A 21,082-nucleotide genomic window follows, 5' to 3' on the forward strand; every position below is an offset into this window, starting at 1 on the left:
GGTTGGCTGCAACCAAATTGCAGCCTCCTGGGATGACTGGCTTAGAGTTATGGCTGTAAGTGCTCTTTACAATCTTACATAAATATACTTAATCAGACATGTTTCAAGTTATCTGGCTTTGAAGTGCATAGGGCTTTGTCTCACATTCACTGCTAGACAAAATGAATATGTGTGTTTTCCTGATACTCATTTACTCCATGTTCCCTATATTTGTTATAACCATTTTTTTGTGAGCTGTCACTGTGTAGCCCATTACTATCTCTTTCTCTTTAAAGCCTGATTTACATTCCCAATGTCCAGCTAGAAGAGACCGAGATTATATTTTGCATAATTGTTTTTAAGGTTTTTCAACAGTGGTATGATGTTTGCTAAAGCATGTTTAAAAGGTACGCATTTAAACATGCTTTTTTTAAGGTTACTTTGTTCATTTAGCAAAATGTGCCCTCTCCAGCTTAAATTTCAAGTGTTATGGTGTTTGTGTAAGATAAATCTTGCCAGGTCTGTTATACATTTCAAATGTTTATTTCCTGCTAGTGTTTGAATTTGTCTGTATACTAAAGTGAAGACATACCAAAGTTGCAGTCTACTAACAATCTTGACAAGTGTTATATTATGTTAAATACTTCTTAACGGCCCAGGACTTTCACTGAATCAAAGACTTTGTGACTGCAAAATCTCTGGTTGCCATGTAAATGAGCAATTTTGTCATACGTAAATGTGTTTCAAAATGGCTTTTGCAATCCATTCTCCCTCGCAAAGAGATGGCATTCCACTCCCATTTGTGAGCCACAATGCTATTCATCAATGGTTTGCAATGCATTTATGGCTAGACACCATTCCAAGTTTACCAACACCCTTTTTGATATGACAGACAGTTTGATAAGTGTAAGCTTTCATTATGTGGACAGGTACTTTGTGAGAGATGCCAGGAGGTCTTGGAAGGACTAGACAGAGGACCACTCCATGTATCCTATGTCGATATTCCTTGCATGTGAAATTTGTTTGAATACAGTCCCTGTAGCTTTAAATAATAGGGTTGCTTAAAAAATGATCGCTGCTAAGAAATGTTAATACTGGCATTAAGATCTGCTGCTGTCTTACAACCCTGCATTTGAAGAGAGTTGCGAAATGCCCCATGCTTCATAAACGTTGATGATGCTGGTGTTTCCTTCCCTGAAGACTATTTTACTCTGCTACCTATCAACACTATTGCTTCTTCACTTTCCTCTTCCCCTTAATTTTGTTGCATGTCCACTTTTTTTCAGTGCCCCTTCTCTCAATGCGCACTTCTCACATTCCGCACAACTTGCTTTTTAACACACTATTCCTTTTTTTCCTTTAGTTTTCCTTCTTAGCGTTTCATATGTTCAAGTGTTTGATGGCGTGATCTGTTGTTCTATTCGAAGTCAATTATCATAGAAAAAGAAAGGAACATCCATATTTAACCTGTGTTTATCAGTTCACACTGTCCTTTTCTGAATATATTACAATATTTACCTCTTTTAATTTAAAAAAAAATAAAAGTTGTACTCTGAATCTGGAATTTGGTACTGTACCTGTAAATATTTTTACATTCATTTTTTTACATGAAAGTTGTTATCAACATGCCTTTTCATAAGGGTTGGCTGGTATTCTCAGAGTTGGATTTCATCAATATTATATAATGTAGGAGAAACATTCAGATAATTCATAATAGAATGAGGTACTTGTGCGCTCTTATGTGGACAGATGTTGGAAATGTCTCACAGATCTTAAAACTACACAATGTACTTAACCTGTTGAAAAACATAACTGAGTACTCCTTAAATCATTAAAGGCTTTCCTGTGATGATCCATGTGCCTCACACACATACAATAGTAATGCCTTCTGGGTCAAAAGAGATGCAAAATGTGTGTTATAGACATTTCAAAATGTTTTCAGTGGCGTAGAAGAATTACTGAACACAAAGACAGTACTTTCCAATCTCATTTTCTGAATATTTCCAGATTTATCATTTTGCTCATAGATGCATTTGTTTTTCTAATGTATTTCATTGCAGAAGTTCTGTATGACGCTTGATCACACACTGTCAATACTTTTAAAGATTGTTTCTGGTAGTTAGACTGTGAGTCAAATACATCTTTAATTCTTATGCATTTGGTCATTAATCCAAAATGACACAAAATTTTGACAATAATACAAAACATATACACATAATTTTGTTATTTTTTGAGAAAATCTATTTTTATGGCTGTCACATATGATCAACATTCATTTTGGGGGCTTCAGACAAATGGCATGTTATCACATGGTGAACATTCACACTGTAGTGTATTCACTAAAAAGGAGGTGATTTCCAGTTAATCTCTTGATCCAATAGCTCCTAAGGCATAAGTGTGGTTGTTAATCGTCTCTATTTTATATTGGTCGAACATGCATGCAAAGTCTTAGAACTGCACAACGACGTTGAGTTTAGTGAGCAAATGACTCAAACAATTTTTTGTCCAGTGTTTTAGGGTGCCATAAGCACAGCAGGGTGATGATGGCATAATTTGGTAGATCTTCTGAAAGGTGCGAGCAAGTCATTTCAGAACAGATGATGTACAATTTTAATCCATTATGAGCATGTATTTTCTGCCATTAGGAGATGTGAGATCTTTCAACGCAACCTTGTAGTCATGTAATGGAACTGGTGTACACATTGGAGCAGTCAATTTTCCTTTTCTGACCATTTCAGACAGAAGTGACACCATTGTATTGAACTTCCTCAAATCTAAGAACAAAAAAATGTTGTGAATGAGACATTGTCTTTATTCAACAAAGTTCGCATTGCACATATATTTATTGTTCATTTTGTGTTACCCTAAATCCAGATCCAATCTTGCCAACTTGTGGTATCATTAGAGTGCTTTATCCCATGTATAGTTAATATGCAGTTTGGCAATTTAGGTAAAATAGGTTGATAATGCATTCATTCAGCGATTGACAAATACGTATTGCCAGATGGTTCTGCAGCAGGAGCCCAGCATTTCGGTATTCTGGATTGATGATCCCAGTGTTGCTTACTGGATGAGAAGTACCACTCTGCACAAGGTACTCTGTAGGGGTTTCCTGAAGCCAGTATTGTTGTGTTTGTATATAGAGACATTTCTGTAAAGCGGTGCCTACAGCATTCTGAAATGTTTCCATATAAGGGACCTTTGTTTATCAACATTTAACATACTGTGGCAGACTTAAGGTTATTATGATAGCTCAGGTATCTGAAATGAGTGCATCAGCAAGCTTCCTTTTTTTTTTTTACTTGGTCTACATCCTAAGCTTGTGTCCTTTTACTGATGACAAACTTTTGTGATCACTACTAATTCTAATGCTAGGAAGACTCAAGTTTTCCTGCAATGTCTTCTTCCAAAAAGTCACCGAAATTGCATGTGCCTTCAATGGAAACAGCTTATCAGTAGTACAGATTTCTTGCTAAAAACATTTGTTAAAGTTTCACAGATGCATAATCAAGATACTGGTCACTCTTTTTGGAGTATTTAAAGACATTTAGCTGCAAGAGGTAAATCTATTTCCATAAACAGGCACCAAAGGAAATCTAACTTGTTAATGCTAGTCGTTAATGTGCTTGACATCAAAGCATTCCCTTTAGGCCTCTATTATTAATGCAGCTGTAAATACTTATAAAGCCATTGTAGTCTTGGTTATGATTTTGGGGATGTGGGTTGATTAACCCCACCATTATGGATGTGGCAGTAGTCTGTCACTCCTCAGTGTTCACAATTTTCTTTGTCATTCTAGGATTACTATCAAGGACTTTTCAAATGTAAATGTGCACCAGACCACCTACTCAAAGGTTACACTTAAACCATACTAGGAAGTTACATAAATATTTTTCCTTGAAATAAAAAAAACAAATTGGAGGAAGTCCAGGGCCATATTACATATATTTTAAAAATGCCCAAAACTGTACACTGGTAAACCTCCAACTCCAGTGGCCAGATAGAGATCCCCTTTTAGCAAAAGTGTGTCTTCCTGTTCCTCTAATAAAATCTGTAATGTTTTTGCTAAGGTTATTAGGTCTAGTTTAGAACTCACTGGGGCTTTTCTCATCATTGGTGAAAAGTGTAATGCACCAAGAATCGCAAAGAAGACATTGTAACTGCTTGTAGTTGTAACTATGAGGAAAAGCCATTTAACTGGGTGCACGTCTGTTTTTTTCTTTACAAAGACACTAGTCATGCCATTAGATCACAAGAAACTCCACGTATGGCAATTGTGTTAAAGGAATTTTTTTTTGCAATACTATGTCCCATAGAGACCTACTTTGCTAGGTTTTCCTTTGACCAATTTTTTTCTTTTTTTTAAGAATGAAACCACTTTTTGTGCTTATAAGACTGCAAGAAAAGCTCAACTGAATCAGAATTGGATGTCAAAAGCTAAAATTGAGCAGCATAGATATGCTAATGTTGTGATTTGTGTATTTAAGCCTGCTCACCCCACTGATCCTCAAATGTATATTAGCATTCTTCTAGAGTAAACGACATCGACGTCATACCCATTTTGGTAACATGTTGGAAGAACAACTTTAGAGATGTTTCTCTCTGCATTTGTTATAGTGCAGTAGTTTCGATTCTTCTAAAATGTGGCTCTCACCAGTGGTGTGAAAGCGTGCATCCAGGTTCCCTGTTCTTTATACAATAATTGTTTTATAATTAAGTAAATAATGGGTGGAAGATGAAGAACAACACAGCAAACTAAAATCACCAATGTGAAACAAGGGGTCTATTTCCTTCCTGAGTTTGGGTTGTTCCATGTGGCCTTGTCTAAGAAACAAGCATCAGAACATGGTTTTAATGCAGCTCATACCCGTAATTTCGTTAAGAAAGTGCCATGATAGCACTTATGTATTATGTGTGTTTTGCTATGGAGTTCTGGATAGGCAAAGGAAGCCTGTAAACACAATATTTGTTCCAACAGTGACAAGTATTCCATTACAAAGTGTCTATAATGGTGTAATAAAGCAATATAGTTGGGAAGAAAGGTTTTTAGAGGTTTGCCAGTCATATGACAATCACCATATTTTTCAAAATTCAAAAAATTCTTTATTTCAACCAATTTGGCCATAAAAAAGTACAAAGTAAAAGACAAAAGGGAAGAAGGAGGGAAGGGAAGGCAAATAACATTTAAAATGTGTTTATATACACATGCCAATATTTTCATACAGGCAAAAATACCCTCTCATCTGTAAAATATTTAAAAATAAATCAGGTTCCAAACGCTCATTTCGTAAACATTAAAGCTAGCAATCAATATCAATTAATTTACGCCGCTTGAACCACATAGCTAGCAAAAATTTAGAAAGTGCAAAAACAATAGGGCTCGATGTATTGGTTTTAAAAATTCTCAAAGCATTCAAGCAATGTTTAAAACCCAGATTTCTGTACAATGGTATCAACCAATGTTTTCTTGGTTTGGTATATGCTGGACAGAAGAAGAGAACATGAAGCTCATCCTCTAAGTCACAGCTACAGCCCGGACAAGACTTATTAGAGGAGACCGTCCACTTACTTATGACGGCCTTGAGGGGTAAAGTGCCATGGCGCCATTGGATAAAAAGTTTACGCGCTAAAATCGGGAAGACAACATCCATGAAGTCCTCAAAATAGTAAGAATTTTTGAATTCTAAAAAAGAGTTAGTAAGGGAACCTGCATTGGGGGCCATGATTAAAACTTCCAGCTTTTGCCCTTTGTAAATTTTGGTGAGCATCTTTCGTGACATCTGGCTGCATGCCCTATCTGGGTCTTCCCACATGGATTGTAGGCCTAGACTTATAAGTTCACGCTTAATGAACGCAAGCCACGGGATTTTACCTACACAATTAAAACTAAGGATCTGTTTAAGTTCATCCCTGTAGTTTAGAAGATCTGGAGTAGTCCATAGTCTGTGCCAGAACCTTAGGGGTTTTACTGCTAGCTCGTTTGCAATAGGCGTCAATGCCAGGTCTAACCTCAGCGGTGTTAGTGGAGAACTCTGAGGAAGCGAAAGTAATCGCCTTACAAATTTGGACTCAACTTTAGTGATTTCAGGGGCAGCACTGTTACCCCAAAGCTCACCCCCATAGAGAGCAGCTGCCCTTGCTTGAGTCTTGTAGACCTCCAGGGCAGGACTCACTGGTCTAAAGCTAGATGAATTGGAAACCTTTGAGATAGCATCCGACAGCTGTGAAAGTCTCATGTGGGATTTGGCCTTTTGCGGACCCCATGACAAATTTTCATTAAATGATGCAGGAAAATATGGGTGTTAGACTGTCATAGGAAGACACTTGACGGTTTTGAAACTCTACACAAATTTTCACATGAAATTTAGAAAATGTCTTGGGTCGTTAAAACTAAAAATTTGACACCAGTGATAGTCTTTTGACCTAATAGCAGAAAGATTCATCTGATGTCTTTTCGGTGAGTGGGAATAACACTTGCAGATATTTGTTGATTATGTTGATGGTTGTACAGCTTCCTTTTCCGACTCGCTTGCTCTCTGCCATATGACTTTTGGGCAGTGGTTTTGCTCTGATAGAAACAATCTTTATGTGCATGGTTCCTTTAGCTTTAGGGAATATTTTGCTTAGCAGCCTTTTTAGTCTAGTAAACATGCCATCTCTGTTTCAAAATATTTAATTTAGTGTTAAGTATTGGTATACACAATATTATAACTAAGTGGAAGAAATGTGAATTTATCTTTTAAAACGTGATTGAAATTGAGTATCATGTGCCTACATCATAATATTGTTTTCCGTCTTCAGATTATTTTGTAATTAGGGGAATTTAAATCTATATTATGAGATGGGAGCACTTTTACAAATGTCTTACACACACCAACAACAAATTGATCCAAAATATTTACCCTATTCAAGATTGGAAAGTGGTTAACCCTCAGTAAATTTGTTGAATGTTGGGGTTAATTTTTGTTAGTGTGTGATGAGTAATTGAAAATGTAAGAAATTAGTAAATAATGCTTGTATTCATTTTTTAACGTTCAAACCGTTTTGTTGTTTTTTCGAAAAAACGATAATGAAACAAATCATGAACACTGGAGAGATTTACTTACAAAGCCCAGGAATACCCATAAAAACACGTTGATACAGTTCTGGGTGGATATAATTATAAAAAAACAACAGAACAAAGAACACTAGTGGAAATAAGAGACTGGTGAAATGTAGTAGAATCATCTATATATTCCAGAAGACAAAGGAATTAATCAATTTGTCTATCTGTGATACCCATTATAAACTCAAAAGTTACTACAATTGAACTATGGAGATTTTATGTTGTGTAGGTAAGCATCCAGTCTATTAGGAAAACAATTACAGTTTTTTCTATTTCATGACATCCAGGTTAACGTTATGTCATCACATCTTTTAACATGATTCACCCAACCAAGGTGCATTGATAATTTGTCTCCATTTTTCTAGCAACACATGACAGATTTAGATGCAATTATTTGCACTAAATAAAGAAATAACTCCTCAGAAGCAGGACATAAAGATCTATATTGTGAACATACAAAACTATGCACTCCCAATAGGCCAAAAAATTATGTTGTTTTTTTTTAAATAAAAATTCAATGTCACTTAAGCCTTCACTTTCACCAAAATGGGTGTATCCTCCTACATTCAACCATCTGGTCATGTTCTCATTTTTAAAAGATTTCAGATCATCTGTACTATCCTTAAATTATTACCCGGATAATTTTTACCTCCAGTACTTTTCATCTTCTTTTACCCCGTTCTTTCCTTTCTCTTCTCCTTTTTGTTACTAATGTCCCATTGCTTTTAATATTATGACATTTGTTTCAATAGTTGTCAAATGTGTGACAAATTAATGAATGACTTAGTTTTTAAATGTTTTGTATTCTTACTTTCTGTACTGGTTATGTTGCAGAAAGCAATGATTTGCCAATTTGCCACCAGAAATCTGATGTGGCCACTTGTACTGTAAAATTCCTCATCAAGGCACTTCCCAATGAAACAAGATCTCTTTGTGGACGATCACTGCAGAAAGATGCCACCCTTTGTCCTTCTCCCTGCCAAGCAGAAAGTAGGTGTTTGAAGAAAATGGAAACAAAACTAGAGTGATCTAGTGGAAACGTGAAAATTAGGAACACATTATAAACATGTTAAAGAAGGCAGGACATCTGACAAGAGCTCAGAAAAACATATGTCCAGGACAGAAGAAATGGGAGTATATGAAGCCAAATTTCATTGCAGCATCCCAGAACTACTTAATTGAACACAAGAAGTGGTATTGATCAATTTATCCTGGAAAAAGGATATTGCTAATAAAAAAGAACCTCTGTTCTGTAGTGACTCAGTGTGAGTAAATCCTAGACTGAAATAGTATGCTTCATTTTGAGGAAAAAGGCCCACTCCACAGGCTGGAAGAAGAGGTACAGAGAACGTATTGGTAACTAGCTGGACCATGCCAACAGTGAGCTCAACCTTACTAAACATACAAACAGAAACTCCATGTCCTAGCAGCCAAAAAGATAAACAGGAAAGCAACATAAAATTATCAACCTGCACATAACAAAGCAGTGAACCTAATCAGTAGGCATACATAAGTGCAAGGCAACAGCATAGGAGTGCAGGCCAACATAGTGATGTGACTCAGAGTGGCAGCTGGGTGGATCTGGAAGCCACCTATGTTGGCACCAATATGGTGTTAGTGCAATTCAGTAGCACAGCACAGACGTTTAAAGCAAGACAATGGGGTCACTAGACATAGAAGTGACTGAGCAGGTGTAATATCTCATATCTTCCCAACTTCTGAAAACAGCTGAAAAACAGGATCTTTGTAACAACATTTGGTTAACTACATAATCAACCCTATCTTGATGATTTCTTCTTCATTGGTTCCTATAAAGGATATTGCTAATTTGCTACTTGGAAGCTTAATCAGGTTGATGGTATGCAAAGTCAATCAATCAATCAAATAACTTTTATTCGGTTGATATACATCAGCCATATAAGCATAGACATAGTAACAGACAGCATATAAAAACGAAATTATCCTTAATATAAATACATAAAAATTCATGAACATATGGTAATCTTGGTACGTAAAGTGCAAATGCATTAATACAGTACAAATGAATATCCTTATTTACTGGCAGACAAAAACAGTAAGTGCAAAGTACCTATTAAAAATAGATTTTATGGAAGATGTAACTAGTCAAGGACTGGAGTGCAAAAATGCAATAATACAGTACATAAGAGATCCAGATAGACTCAATATCAAGAAATAAGTGGACATAGGTTTCCTAATACCAGTGGGTTTCAAGTTAAAACAAGGCTAAACAAAGACACAAACCTGTGGGAGATGTAACTAGGCAGGGACTAAAGTGCAGAGTGCAGTAATACAGTACATAAGAGATCCAAATGGACTCAGTATCAAAGATAAGTAGACATAGATTTCCTAATACCAATAGATTTCAGGATAAAAGTAGCTAAATGGAAACACAAACCTGGGTCTTCTAATTTAAAAAGCAACTTCATAGCATCTTTAACCGACCTGATATTATAATATAAGAAAAAAGGTTTCAGATAAAACTTACTAAAATTGAAGTAAAAATTACAAATTAATAAGAAATGGCAGCAGCTTTGGTGAGATATACCATCACATGGGCAACATTGGGCAGTACTCTGTTTCATGACTGGGAAATTGACAAGGTGATGTAATGTGCCCAGTCTTGAACGTGTCAGCACATATCAGTGTAATGCTCTAGTCCCAAATGACAAATAGGGTTGAAAACCCTCTTTGACTTCCAGTTGTTGGTAGAGCATAAAGGTGGTTTGTTTATTAAGTGCACTAAGATGAGCCTTTAATTGCTGTGTACAGAAAGCTAATTTTATCTCCTTTTTAGAAACACAGGCTATACACCCGGGGTCCGACCGTATATCATAATTAAAAAGAATTTTGTACCAGTGTGAGATGTATTTTAGCCATGGTATTTTTAAACAATTTTCCATTTTGACACAGTCCCGTATAATAGATTGACTAAACCTGGTCTCTTCCTTTGACCAAATTGATTTCCATAGGAGGAGAGGTCGTAAGGAAGCAGTGTCCGATATGTAAGCAATGCCCACTTCCCGGTGAATAAGTTCCGTTGAGGCAGAGGGGAGGGCACACAGCAAGCGTTTTAAAAAGGCATTTTCTGCTTGTAAAAGAGGAGTCGCTTGAGTGTGTCCCCAAATGCCAGCACCGTAAAGGGCAGCAGAGACGCATCTAGCTTCATAAATTGCCATCATAGCTTTTATACGGCCATGGCCCAATTTAGTGGTAAATCTAAAAATGCCGGTAATATTTCTCTCCATCTTAAGACGGGCATTCTCCTGTTTCTGTGCCCATGACCCATTTCCAGCAAAGGTGATACCCAAATAACAGAAAGATTTTACAGTTGATACTTTAAAATCCTCTATATAAAAGCTTCTAACTGTTATAGGGTTTTTGCTGCAAACCATAACAAAAGTTTTTGATTTGTTAATCAAAAGCTTTCTTTAAGTAATGAATATAGTAAGATTGTCAATAAGAAGCCGGAGCCCAATGGGGGTCCGAGATAATAAAACTGCATCGTCTGCGTATAAAAGAATTGGGATGGGGTTTCCTTCAATCCTTGGTGTATCAGCTTCAAATTTTTTCAGGGCAGCATCAACATTATTAATAAATAAAGAAAACAATAATGGAGCCAGCACACACCCCTGGCGGATACCTCTCTTAACTTTAAAGGAGGGGGTATATTCACCTGAAGATCCATACCGCACCTTACTGGTTAAAACTTCATATAATCTTGCTAGAAAATAAACTATATCTTTTGGGGCACCCATTTCTAGCAACAGGGGCCATAGAATCAAATGATCAACTAAATCAAAAGCGCTGCTCAGGTCGGCGAAGCATAAGTATAAGTTGCCCTCCTTTGCCCGTGTATACTTCCCAATCAGAAGATCCAGGTTTACACACTGCTCCAAAGTTCCCAAACCTTTCCTGAATCCGTATTGGGCTTGTGAAAGGATCATCTTTTCTGTAGCCCAATCTTCTAATCTTGAGAGTAAGACCCTACTCAAAATCTTTATAGAGGAGTCCAACAATGAGATTGGGCAATAGTTACGAGCATCAGTCTTTACTCCCTTCTTATATATTGGAATTATTATTGACTGTCCCCATGATATTGGGAATACTGTTTCAGAGGCAACATTAAAAACTCTGGTTAAAAGGGGTGACCATAAGTCTATATTATTCTCATAAAGGTCAATCAGAACCCCATCTGGACCGGGCACTTTACCGCCCTTACTACTAGATATGCCGTCTAAAACCTCCCTATTACTAATCATCAGAGGTATAGTTGGCCATTGAACGGGCATATCATGTGGAGTAGCATACGGGGTATTCCTATCAATAGAATTAAAAATATTTGAAAAATGTTCAACCCAGGAGTTACTAGTGATATTGGAGTTAAGTTCTGGTACGTGATCATCTTTCAAAAAGGAGCTATTGACAGTGGCCCAGAATAGCTTACTATTTTTGGTATCAGTTGCATAACTTAATTTTTCCCATGCATCATTACGGAGTTCGGCTTTTCTTATCTCCAAGGCAGAATTATACTCTTCGTAAATTCCTGATATTTTTCCCGGTCTCGTGGATTGCACCCCAGGGCTTGTTTAAGATGGTGTAAGGCAGCTGAACAATTCTTGTCGAACCAGCCTACCTTGGGGTTTCTTTTACCATGGGCAGATTTCATCAAAAGATTCTCAATAACTTTATTGATCTTATTAAAATTTTCAAGCAAAGATTGAGAATCGATCTCCTTCCTTAAACAAAGTTGTAGTTCAACCTGGCATGATTTAATAACGTCACTCTGAATTTGTGTTGGATTCAAACCTGTCCATTTTATCCGCACACCATTGGTCCTAATAGGGGCAATACATGGACTGGTAGATGCATCAATGGGGTTTTTAAGACCCCAGGTAAATAAATTAAGGGAGATACTGTTGTGGTCACTTATAGGTTGCTCCGTTACCCATGGTGAGGAAAACAGGTCTGCACTATTATTAGAAATTAAAATATGATCAATGTTAGACCTTACATTCCTCCCTGTAAAAGTAGGACATTTCACATTATTTTTGTCCATAGAACAATCTAGCAATTCCAGATCTAATTTAGCAGTAACATTATTTAAAGCAACACCATAGTCACAATGGGGTAAATGCATATAATCATCACTTTCATTTTCCCCGTTCCTATGTCCACATACTTTAGTCAAGGATAAGGGACATGCCTGAATATTAAAATCATCAACCCAAAGGATAATAGGCGGGTTCCTAATGGTGCTGATCAATTTGTCAACTTCTCGCTCCAGGGCAAAAACAACTGACCCTCGGGTTGAGTTGAACAGGTTGTTATAAAAGTTGATCAAAATGACATCCTTTCCCACCATGGACTCCAACCACATAATCTGGGCATAAGCACCAACAGTAATACAAGACTTAATATTACATTTATTCAGGTTGATAGCAATCATAATCAAAAATGCCCCCCTGGCTCTACCTGAGGTTGATGGCAGAGCCGGTAGCGAATGAGTAATATAGCCCTCTACATAAACTGGCTCCGTGCTCCATGTCTCCTGGAGACATACAATATCATGTTGGGCTGAGATAAAATCTAACCATGCCGGGGTGCCAATCTTACTCTTAAAACCTGATATATTCCAAGAGGTAACTAAATAACCAATACCAGGTATAGGGTCGGTGGCCTCAACAACTTCCGGCAGTAGGACGTTATCAGCTACTTTATCATTGGGGAATGATGAAATTAAAGGGGGACAAACATAGTTGTCAGTGGTGGGAGATAATAGGATTAGACTAGAAATATACCCACCAACTGGCTTTACCCCAGGGGATTCCGTATTACCCAATTAATAATTTCTTTGGCCTCCGTTCCCCATACAGGTTTGGCACATGCATATCGATCCTGTTGTCTCTGATTCATCTGTGGGTGTCCCTTACGTCAATCATTGGTGTTGAGGTCACTCAGGGCCTGAAATCTATTAGCCAATGGAATGGCAGGATGAAGTAGGGAGCAAGAGCTCGAAAGGGCTAAAAGAGATCTATTTCTGGTGCGGTTATCAGTTTCCTGTGTTGGCATTAAGTGTCTATAAAAATATCCTAGGGGGAAAAGAGTGATATTAAATTCCGTACAGGAAGGAGGGGGTGCATTATTAAGAGTTTTACTAACCCAACTTGGGGATCGAAAATTAATAATAATGCAATCACCTTCAAAACATTTTTGTAACGGGCCAACCCAGCTCACTCTGCGTGTGGTCAGGATCTGGTTTACTCCGGCTATTGGATATCCACAATTTTTAGTCAGCCAGAACACCACTTTATTCAGAAGAGAGCCATGATCTTCTGTCTGTCCTACTGGGAGTTTGGGTACATTGGTGAGGACAGCAACATAGGCACTATATTCAGGCGGTAGGTTTACGGACACACAGGATCTACCGTCCCTAGGGGTCGCAGTTTCAAATTCTCCTAATTTTACGGGGCCCAGTAGGTTGGAGTTACTCAATTTTGCTTCTTCATTATCTTTCGTTGGTGAGGCTGATCTATGGTTATCAGTTAATCTGCTCATTGGCAGGGCTTTAGAGGCTTTTGGATTTACCCTATTTGCCTCATTTATAATGGGAGGCCTATCCTTTGGATAAGTGCTGGGTTCTCTAACAGGACAGTTGTTAGTAAGTACTGGGTTAAGCCCTAACATTTGCGCCCTACTACTCTCACTTGTAGGTCTTTCATTAACTTTAATAATGGAACCACTTAGCTTATTAACTTCTGTAATGAGGGAATCCAATTTATCATAGAGTGGCCTAAGTAATTCTTTAACTTTATCAGTTATGACTTCAAGAGTTAGATCAAGTTGTAAAGGGACTATTTTGTCCAACTTTTCACCTAATAGGCCTTGTTTTCCTGTAGAGTTATCCTTTTTATCTCTTTTTGCCCTAAGGTTAGGTTTAGGATTTCCCTGACCCAAAGTACTCTTTCTGCCACATCCCCTAGTATTTTTCATGGGCAATGTACATGCTGGAGTAAGCAATTTGGGGGATATGGATAACCGAGTACGGTCTTCGATAATCTCACCCTTATTGGCAGTGGTCATATGTGTCACCTCGGATATCTGTGGGTCAATCATTAGATTAACTGGGCAAAGCTCGCATGGTGAATTAGCAGATGCCATTACCTCGTCCCCCTGTGCGACACCCGGTTGGCTATGGCCCATAGATAGCCGCCTCTCCGTGCGGTCTATCTCCTCTGATAAGACATTCACAGCCTTAACCAAATATAAATCTAGCAAAGTACATTGTCTATCAATAGATGGTTTGCTAGTCTTCCTTTTTACCATGACAAATATAGGGTTGTATTATTCTCTTACTTTTTAGTTTATCAAGTCCTGAATGTCAGAGAGTTAGCCCTGCCCGGCCTCTGTCGGTCACAGACGGGCAAGGATGGGCCCGCCCTTGGCCCGGGTTACGCCCAGGCGCCGCCCACGCGCGTCCCGCGTTGCGTGGGGCGGGGTTGCTTTTATCCAAGCTGCCTCGGTGCTGTTTCAGGCGTCACAGAGCTGCGCCGCGCCTGTAGGGGAGCCTGTGATCTGTAGTTCCCCTCTCTGCGGCGTCGCTAGGGCAGCAAAATGGAAAGCGATGGCCGTTCCCCTCACGGCATAGAGAGCAACTGACAAGGCGTTTCCCTCACGGCAGAGTAAAGGTAAGTGAAAGTCCAAAGCGCGTCCCTCGTTGCGTGGGGTGGGGTTGCTTTTATCCAAGCTGCCTCGGCGCTGTTTCAGACGTCACAGAGCCGCACCGTGCCTGCAGGGGATCCTGTGATTTGTAGCTCCTCTCTCTGCGGCGTTGCTAGGGCAGCAAAATGGAAAGCGATGGCCGTTCCCCTCATGGCGTAGACAGCAGCTGACAAGCCCTTTCCCTCACAGCAGAGTAAAGGTAAGTGAAAGTCCAAAGCGCGTCCCGCGTTGCGTGGGGCAGGGTGGCTTTTATCCAAGCTGCCTCGGCGCTGTTTCAGGCATCACAGAGCCGCGCCTGCAGGGGATCCTGTGATCTGTAGTTCCCCTCTCCGCGGCGTCGCTAGGGCAGCAAAATGGAAAGCGATGGCCGTTCCCCTCACGGCGTAGAGAGCAGCTGACAAGCCGTTTCCCTCACGGCAGAGTAAAGGTAAGTGAAAGTCCAAAGCGTCTCTGGTATGCAACGTCATATATGTTCTTTTAGGATGTTTGATAGCTAGAATATATTGTTAATGCTCAAAAGCATGGAAGGGTAGAAGTTCTAACAAGATTATATCTTCCTGACTTGAAGGTATAAATCTCTCTGTTGGGAATTGCTTGCTCACCCACCGAAAAAAAACACTTGCAGGCTTTTTTGTTCTGCAGTAATCAGAATGCAACATATGAGGAATGTTTTATACTTTTTGGAGAAAGAGATAATTTTTCTGGGTTTCTTTGGTACATTTATTATTGGTTACGAAGTCATTAACAACGTACAACTTTACTCGTACATCATCCTGCAGGAGATGATGTGTTTGGTATGGGAAATATTTTAAATAGTTTATAGATTTCTAACCCAATGTTAAAGATGGATATAGGGTGTACAACCTTAATTTCATTCAGAAATGTCATCAGTATTTACTATATTTGCAGAAATATCATGTTGTCAGCTCTATCATGGGATATTATCTTGAAGGTAAGAATATAGTTTTTTTGATTTTTTTAATAGTGTAGCTGTGATTGTGTTTTTAAGTATAATATACCATTGTTTGATATGTTTATTATTATTTACATTTATTGTATCATTTTTAATTTTTCTTTTTAATTTGCATGTTATTTTTAAGGGAAATTGAGTGGGAGGTGATTTTAATTTTGCTTTTATTTTTGCTTTTTTTTTTAAATGTTAAGTTGAGTTTGATTTCTTTAAAACGATTTACTTCAATTGTCCTAAGGATATATAGTTTTAAAAAGTATATTTAGCTGCATTTAAAAAGAAGGATTTTAAACTTAAGACTTCATTTTAATTTTCTTTTTTTATTTAAAACTTCTAGAATTTTGTTACATCTTAATTTTGTAATCATCCTTATGTTTAAATTGGTATTGTTGTGGTTTTGGTTTAAAAATATTACCTCAGTATTTATTATTTAGTATTTATTTTCTAGTATTACTTGTTGGAAAAATTATTTCTGGTCTTTTATTATAGTTTTATAACTGGCATAACACAAAGCTACTCTTATTATATCTATTGGGGTCTCATTGAGATCCTTAATTAAATCACAATGCGTCTTGGAAGAGTGGTGATCAAACCAACTTTGTGGCACCACGTCCCTCACTTTTCTAGCAGTAGTAGAAATAGACGTTACTTTATTGCAGATAGTCAAAAAAGAGTTAACTACAAGATCTTCAGAGGCATACAAAAAATTGAAGGAGCATTGCCTAAATTACCCAGAATAGACCACCTTGGGCAAAAAGCTAACCAACTTATATCTACAGCCCAAAGATAATTTGTCTCTGGAACCACAAAGGGGAACTATGATATAATTAAGAGTGTGGGCCCACTGCAGAGGCAGTCTGGGGATTATGCCCATTTCGAGGGGCCCCTAAAAACTTAAAATTAACTTAAAAAAACTGTAACAGGGTAGGGGACACAAGAATGAAGTCAATAACCGTATTGTACCTTTTGACAGTAAAAGTTGGTATAACCATGGAAAACACAGTCACTGGTCCTAATTGCTCTAACAAGGATTCATCATATTTCCATGAGGCAAATGTTAAAAATAGGGAGTATAATGTACAACTGTACCAAAAGTACTCCCATCCATTGAACACAATTAGAAGAAAGATGTAATTTAAAATTACCTAGCAAAACTAAGGGGGTAAAAACCATACTATTGGTAGTATACGTCTCCAAAATGCACCTGAGAGAACGATCTTGGTCATTATTGCATAACGAGGTAATAGCATTATAGAAATTAACTATTAATAATCTTCACAATCTAAAAAAACTATTATAAATCGCCCAAGTTTCCTGAAGACACATATATTATTAAAATGAGTTTAAAGGAACACCAGCCATCATCCTGCTTTTTACCCACCAAGCCAGCTATATTCCTACATAAAATACTAAGTGTATGCGAAGATATTGGTTTGGTAGGTACCGCAATATGTACAGAGGCAATGAATCGAAATAGGAGATGAAGACAGTCAGCACTATCTGCAAAGGACAAAGCCCCCTACAAAATGCTAGGCAGCTGGAAAACAAGGCTTACAAAAAAGCCAAGAGAAAAGAATAACATGCCATCATTGCCACACTGCCCGGCAGAAAGTTCAGACAGCAAATAACCATCTTTAACAGTATTATAGCATCATTAAAACTATTCACAGTACAATCTCCTGCAAGAGATTTAGGGGCCTTACTGTCCCAAGAGAGCCTCCTGACCGTTTTATTAACTGAAAGGGAAAGGAGTTGCATCCCAATCGCCCGTCTAGACAATGTACAACCTTGTTACTCAATTCCTCAAAATGTTCTGAAGAATGGTCTTGAGTGGTGGCACCTTGGCCAACGCTAAAACATATGGAGTTTCAGCAGGTGGTAGGTTAAGTACATTAGATGGAGGCGATGGTCGGACTTGGAAATCTCCAATGCTGGTTTCCTCCCTTCATGGATCCAGAAGAGTCATAAAGGAGTGACATAGGTTGCACAATGTTACATTCAGAACAATCTTGGCCTGGTCTTTGATTGATGCAATTGGGCCCACATGAACAGTTTCACACTATAGCCGATGGCACAACCTTCCTGTTGACCTGCCTGGTAGTAGTACTATTTACAAAATCAGGGCAAGATAGAGATGATAGTTGTACAAAACAAAAATATCCATCTGGCCGGGCCTGAATCACAGGTGGTGCCTTTTCAATCCATGTTAGTCTCTGATTGCAGAACTCAAAAGATTAGACTTGAAGGGACACTAGTCTTACAAACAACTTGTCAAATAATGCATACAAATCTTTGCTTGTTGTACTCAAAGCTCCCTTCGGTGAAATGATAATGCTCTTATTTAGGACAGAACGATCAGACTTCCTTTTCCCCTTGGATGGAGGTGAGGTAAAGACAGAGTGCCCTACAGGACCTTCGCCTCGCGCCGATGTACTGATGCCTTAGACAGATGAGTGCTGATAGCTGGGTGCAAAGCATTGCTCAACGTGGAGTTTAATTTAAAAACAGATTACAGCAGAGAGTCTCCAGCAGGCACCACATTGCTCTTGTTCATAATGTTCAAAATGTTAAAGCCATTACAGGGGCACTTAGGATCCCTCGATTACCCATAATGGCAAAGTCTGAACACAGTTCTAAGAGATACGGCTTGGTGTGGTCTCATCTGAGTATAGTTGAACCCCATCTTGGCTTTAACATTTTGTCTTTACTTTTATCTGTGGTTGGGGCCATTCTGGAGAAAATATTTCAGCTGAAGAGGATTTGGATCTTGGTTCACAGGCTCTACCTATCTATTCAGGCCACTGTTATGAACAAGAGCAATGTGGTGCCCACTGGAGACTCTCTGCTGTAATCCATGGTTAAATTAAACTCCAGGTTGAGCAATGCTTTGCACCCAATTAACAAATTAGATGTATCCACAAGTCTGGATTTTTGAAAGTGTGAACGCGGTAGTTTGTGCACACAAACGGAACAATAAAGTGGGGGAGGTTTCGATTCATTGAACCCTGATGATTAACATTTGTCACGAAACTGCAATAAGCAATATAGGATTTACATTTGTAATTTAAAGAAATCTGTTTTTAAGCAAGACAGTATATTTTGATTTTAAAGTAACGTTTTCAAGTGGAGTAACTTGGAAAATGTTAAGTCTGTTCACTATATTCACATGAGAGGATCACATGGTGTGTTTATTTAAATGAAATTGAAACTGACACATTTTACTCGTGAGCAAGGGGGCAACCCCGAAAGGCATGGAGTTTTGTCAGAACCTTGGTGATTAAAAGACCACTTTTGCAACCATCTGATGTCCACTGCATGCTGTTTCTTTTACAAATGAATTCAGCGTTTTTGTCGAATACGGAGGGACTCGCCACCCCGCTTTGGAACGCCGTCATTGGAGGCTGGGGTAAGGCATTGCTGTGCTCTGCATCGCTTTGCTGTGGGATTGTTTAAATACCCATGCCCGCTTCATTTTATATCAGTTATAGGACTGACCGCCCTGCAAAATCTGGCGTTCCTCTTTATTGATTGTGTAGTAGCAAGACATCAGTGGGAACTGTGCGGTTTAAATAGATACAGAAAATATTGAATAAACGAGGCAGACGGCTTCCCCGCGTTGACTGTATGTGGGTTAATGCTGGGAGTTGCAAGTGGTAGCGCGTGTACAGCGCTTGTTATCAATCAAAGAAAATTTGTCTCTGACAAGAAATCTGAAGCGCTGCCAGGCAGCCGGAAAAATGTTTGAAAACTATAGAACGAGTGACATAGTTGAACAAAGTGAACAAGTATGCATTGGGACTACAATACCCAGTAAACGACAACTCTGGGACCACTTATGAAAAGCATTAAAGCAGGAACAGTGCAAGTGGTGGGAGGCAATGACACTCCAAAAATACATTGATGTTGGGAGAATTCCGAGGGGGGTTAGGGATCTTCATAACTCCAACTTTCAGTGATCCTGACCCCTAATTAATCAATGACTGGCCTGGAAACAACCACAATTGTTCAACAATTATGTTGGGGCTTCTTGTGAAATATGCACGTAAAGTTAGTGAACGATTGGCAGAAGATATTGAAAACACAACCAAACAATTAAAATCTGTTTGTGGACAAGAGGAATTTTAAAATGAGATGGACAAAATGGAGGCAAAACTTGAAAAAATTGAGAAAGAAACGCACCTGTAGTGGGAGCCTGTTTGCTGTGAGACAGCACCAAGTATTCCAGAGGACGCTGTGAGGGGAACGGCTTGGGCGAGAGAGCGGGGCTAATCCTACCAAGATCTATACCGGCGCCGCCGTGAGGGGAACGGCCAGCGTTGCGGGACTACATCCCCCAGAAGTCTCTGCGCCAGGCGCTCGCCGTTGCTGTCATCAGGCAGCGCCTGGCCCCTACTTCAGTGCCGCTGGTGCCCAGCAGCGCGGGACGCGTGCGGGCCAAGCCCGGGCCAAGGGCGGGCCCGTCCGCGCCCATCCGCGCCCGTCCGCGCCCGTCAGAGTCCGAAGGAGGCTGGGTCGGGCCACCCCCCTAACGCCACACAATGGGTAAGCGCAAACAAGCAGCATCCCTAGCAGGGAGCGGGAAGAAAGCGAAAGTGCCCCGTAAATCTGACTGTATCATCTCATATTTGTCGTCCGCCGTCGGGGTGCTATCTAAGGAAATTGCCAACGCTGAATTGGAACTTGGACTGGTACCTCCTACTTTGCCTTGTGACCACAGTGAGGGTGTGGTCACTCCAAGTATCCCCTTGGAGCCCGTTGTAGTAATTTCTAATCCCCCTATTACACATGAGCCTGCTTCCTCTACCCAGGGTGAGGTGGTTCAATCAGAGTCACAGGCCTGTGTCACTTCGGGAGTTGTGAGAAATTGTAAGAGGAAGTGAACGAAACGGCCTAAACCTGTTCCGGCATTGACCTCGGAGGAGCATCTAGGGGCCCCTATGGCGGTCATCCTAGAAAACCTAATTGCATCACGGGTGGAACCTTTACTGGTCGGCATCGCGAAAGACATTGTGGAGACACATAATGCTTGTGTAGCAGACCTGCTTAAAAAATGTTCCAGCTTGGTAGCCTCCATTAAGGAGCTTAATCAACAGCAGGGGGGGGACAGGGTGGGGTTAGATCATCAACCTAGGTTAGATAGTGGCATTGGCGTCTCTTCGGGGCCATTGTTTCAATCATGTCCCCCTAAGGTAGGCATTCCCCCTCATAGGGAGTCAGTACTGGTTCCCCCCCCTCCTACTCCACAATCGTTACAAACCTCACATTTAAATAGCCACATGGCGGGTGAG

General features: G+C 39.4%; 1 protein-coding gene across 3 annotated transcripts in view; it reads right to left on the bottom strand.

The window, feature by feature from the left end:
• Positions 1-1,972: 1,972 nt before the first annotated feature.
• The window catches only part of LOC146820952 (enoyl-[acyl-carrier-protein] reductase, mitochondrial-like), a 686,021-nt gene continuing 666,911 nt past the window's right edge, over positions 1,973-21,082 (bottom strand). For all 3 annotated transcript variants that reach the window (XM_085611823.1, XM_085611825.1, XM_085611822.1), the window contains one exon: positions 1,973-2,753. In XM_085611823.1, the coding sequence (XP_085467949.1) occupies positions 2,590-2,753 (164 nt within the window). In that variant the 3' untranslated portion in view covers positions 1,973-2,589. The remainder of the gene's footprint in view (positions 2,754-21,082) is intronic.

The sequence above is a fragment of the Triturus cristatus genome, chromosome 6, assembly GCF_964204655.1.
Source record: "Triturus cristatus chromosome 6, aTriCri1.1, whole genome shotgun sequence".
In the NCBI taxonomy this organism is placed as follows: domain Eukaryota; kingdom Metazoa; phylum Chordata; class Amphibia; order Caudata; family Salamandridae; genus Triturus; species Triturus cristatus.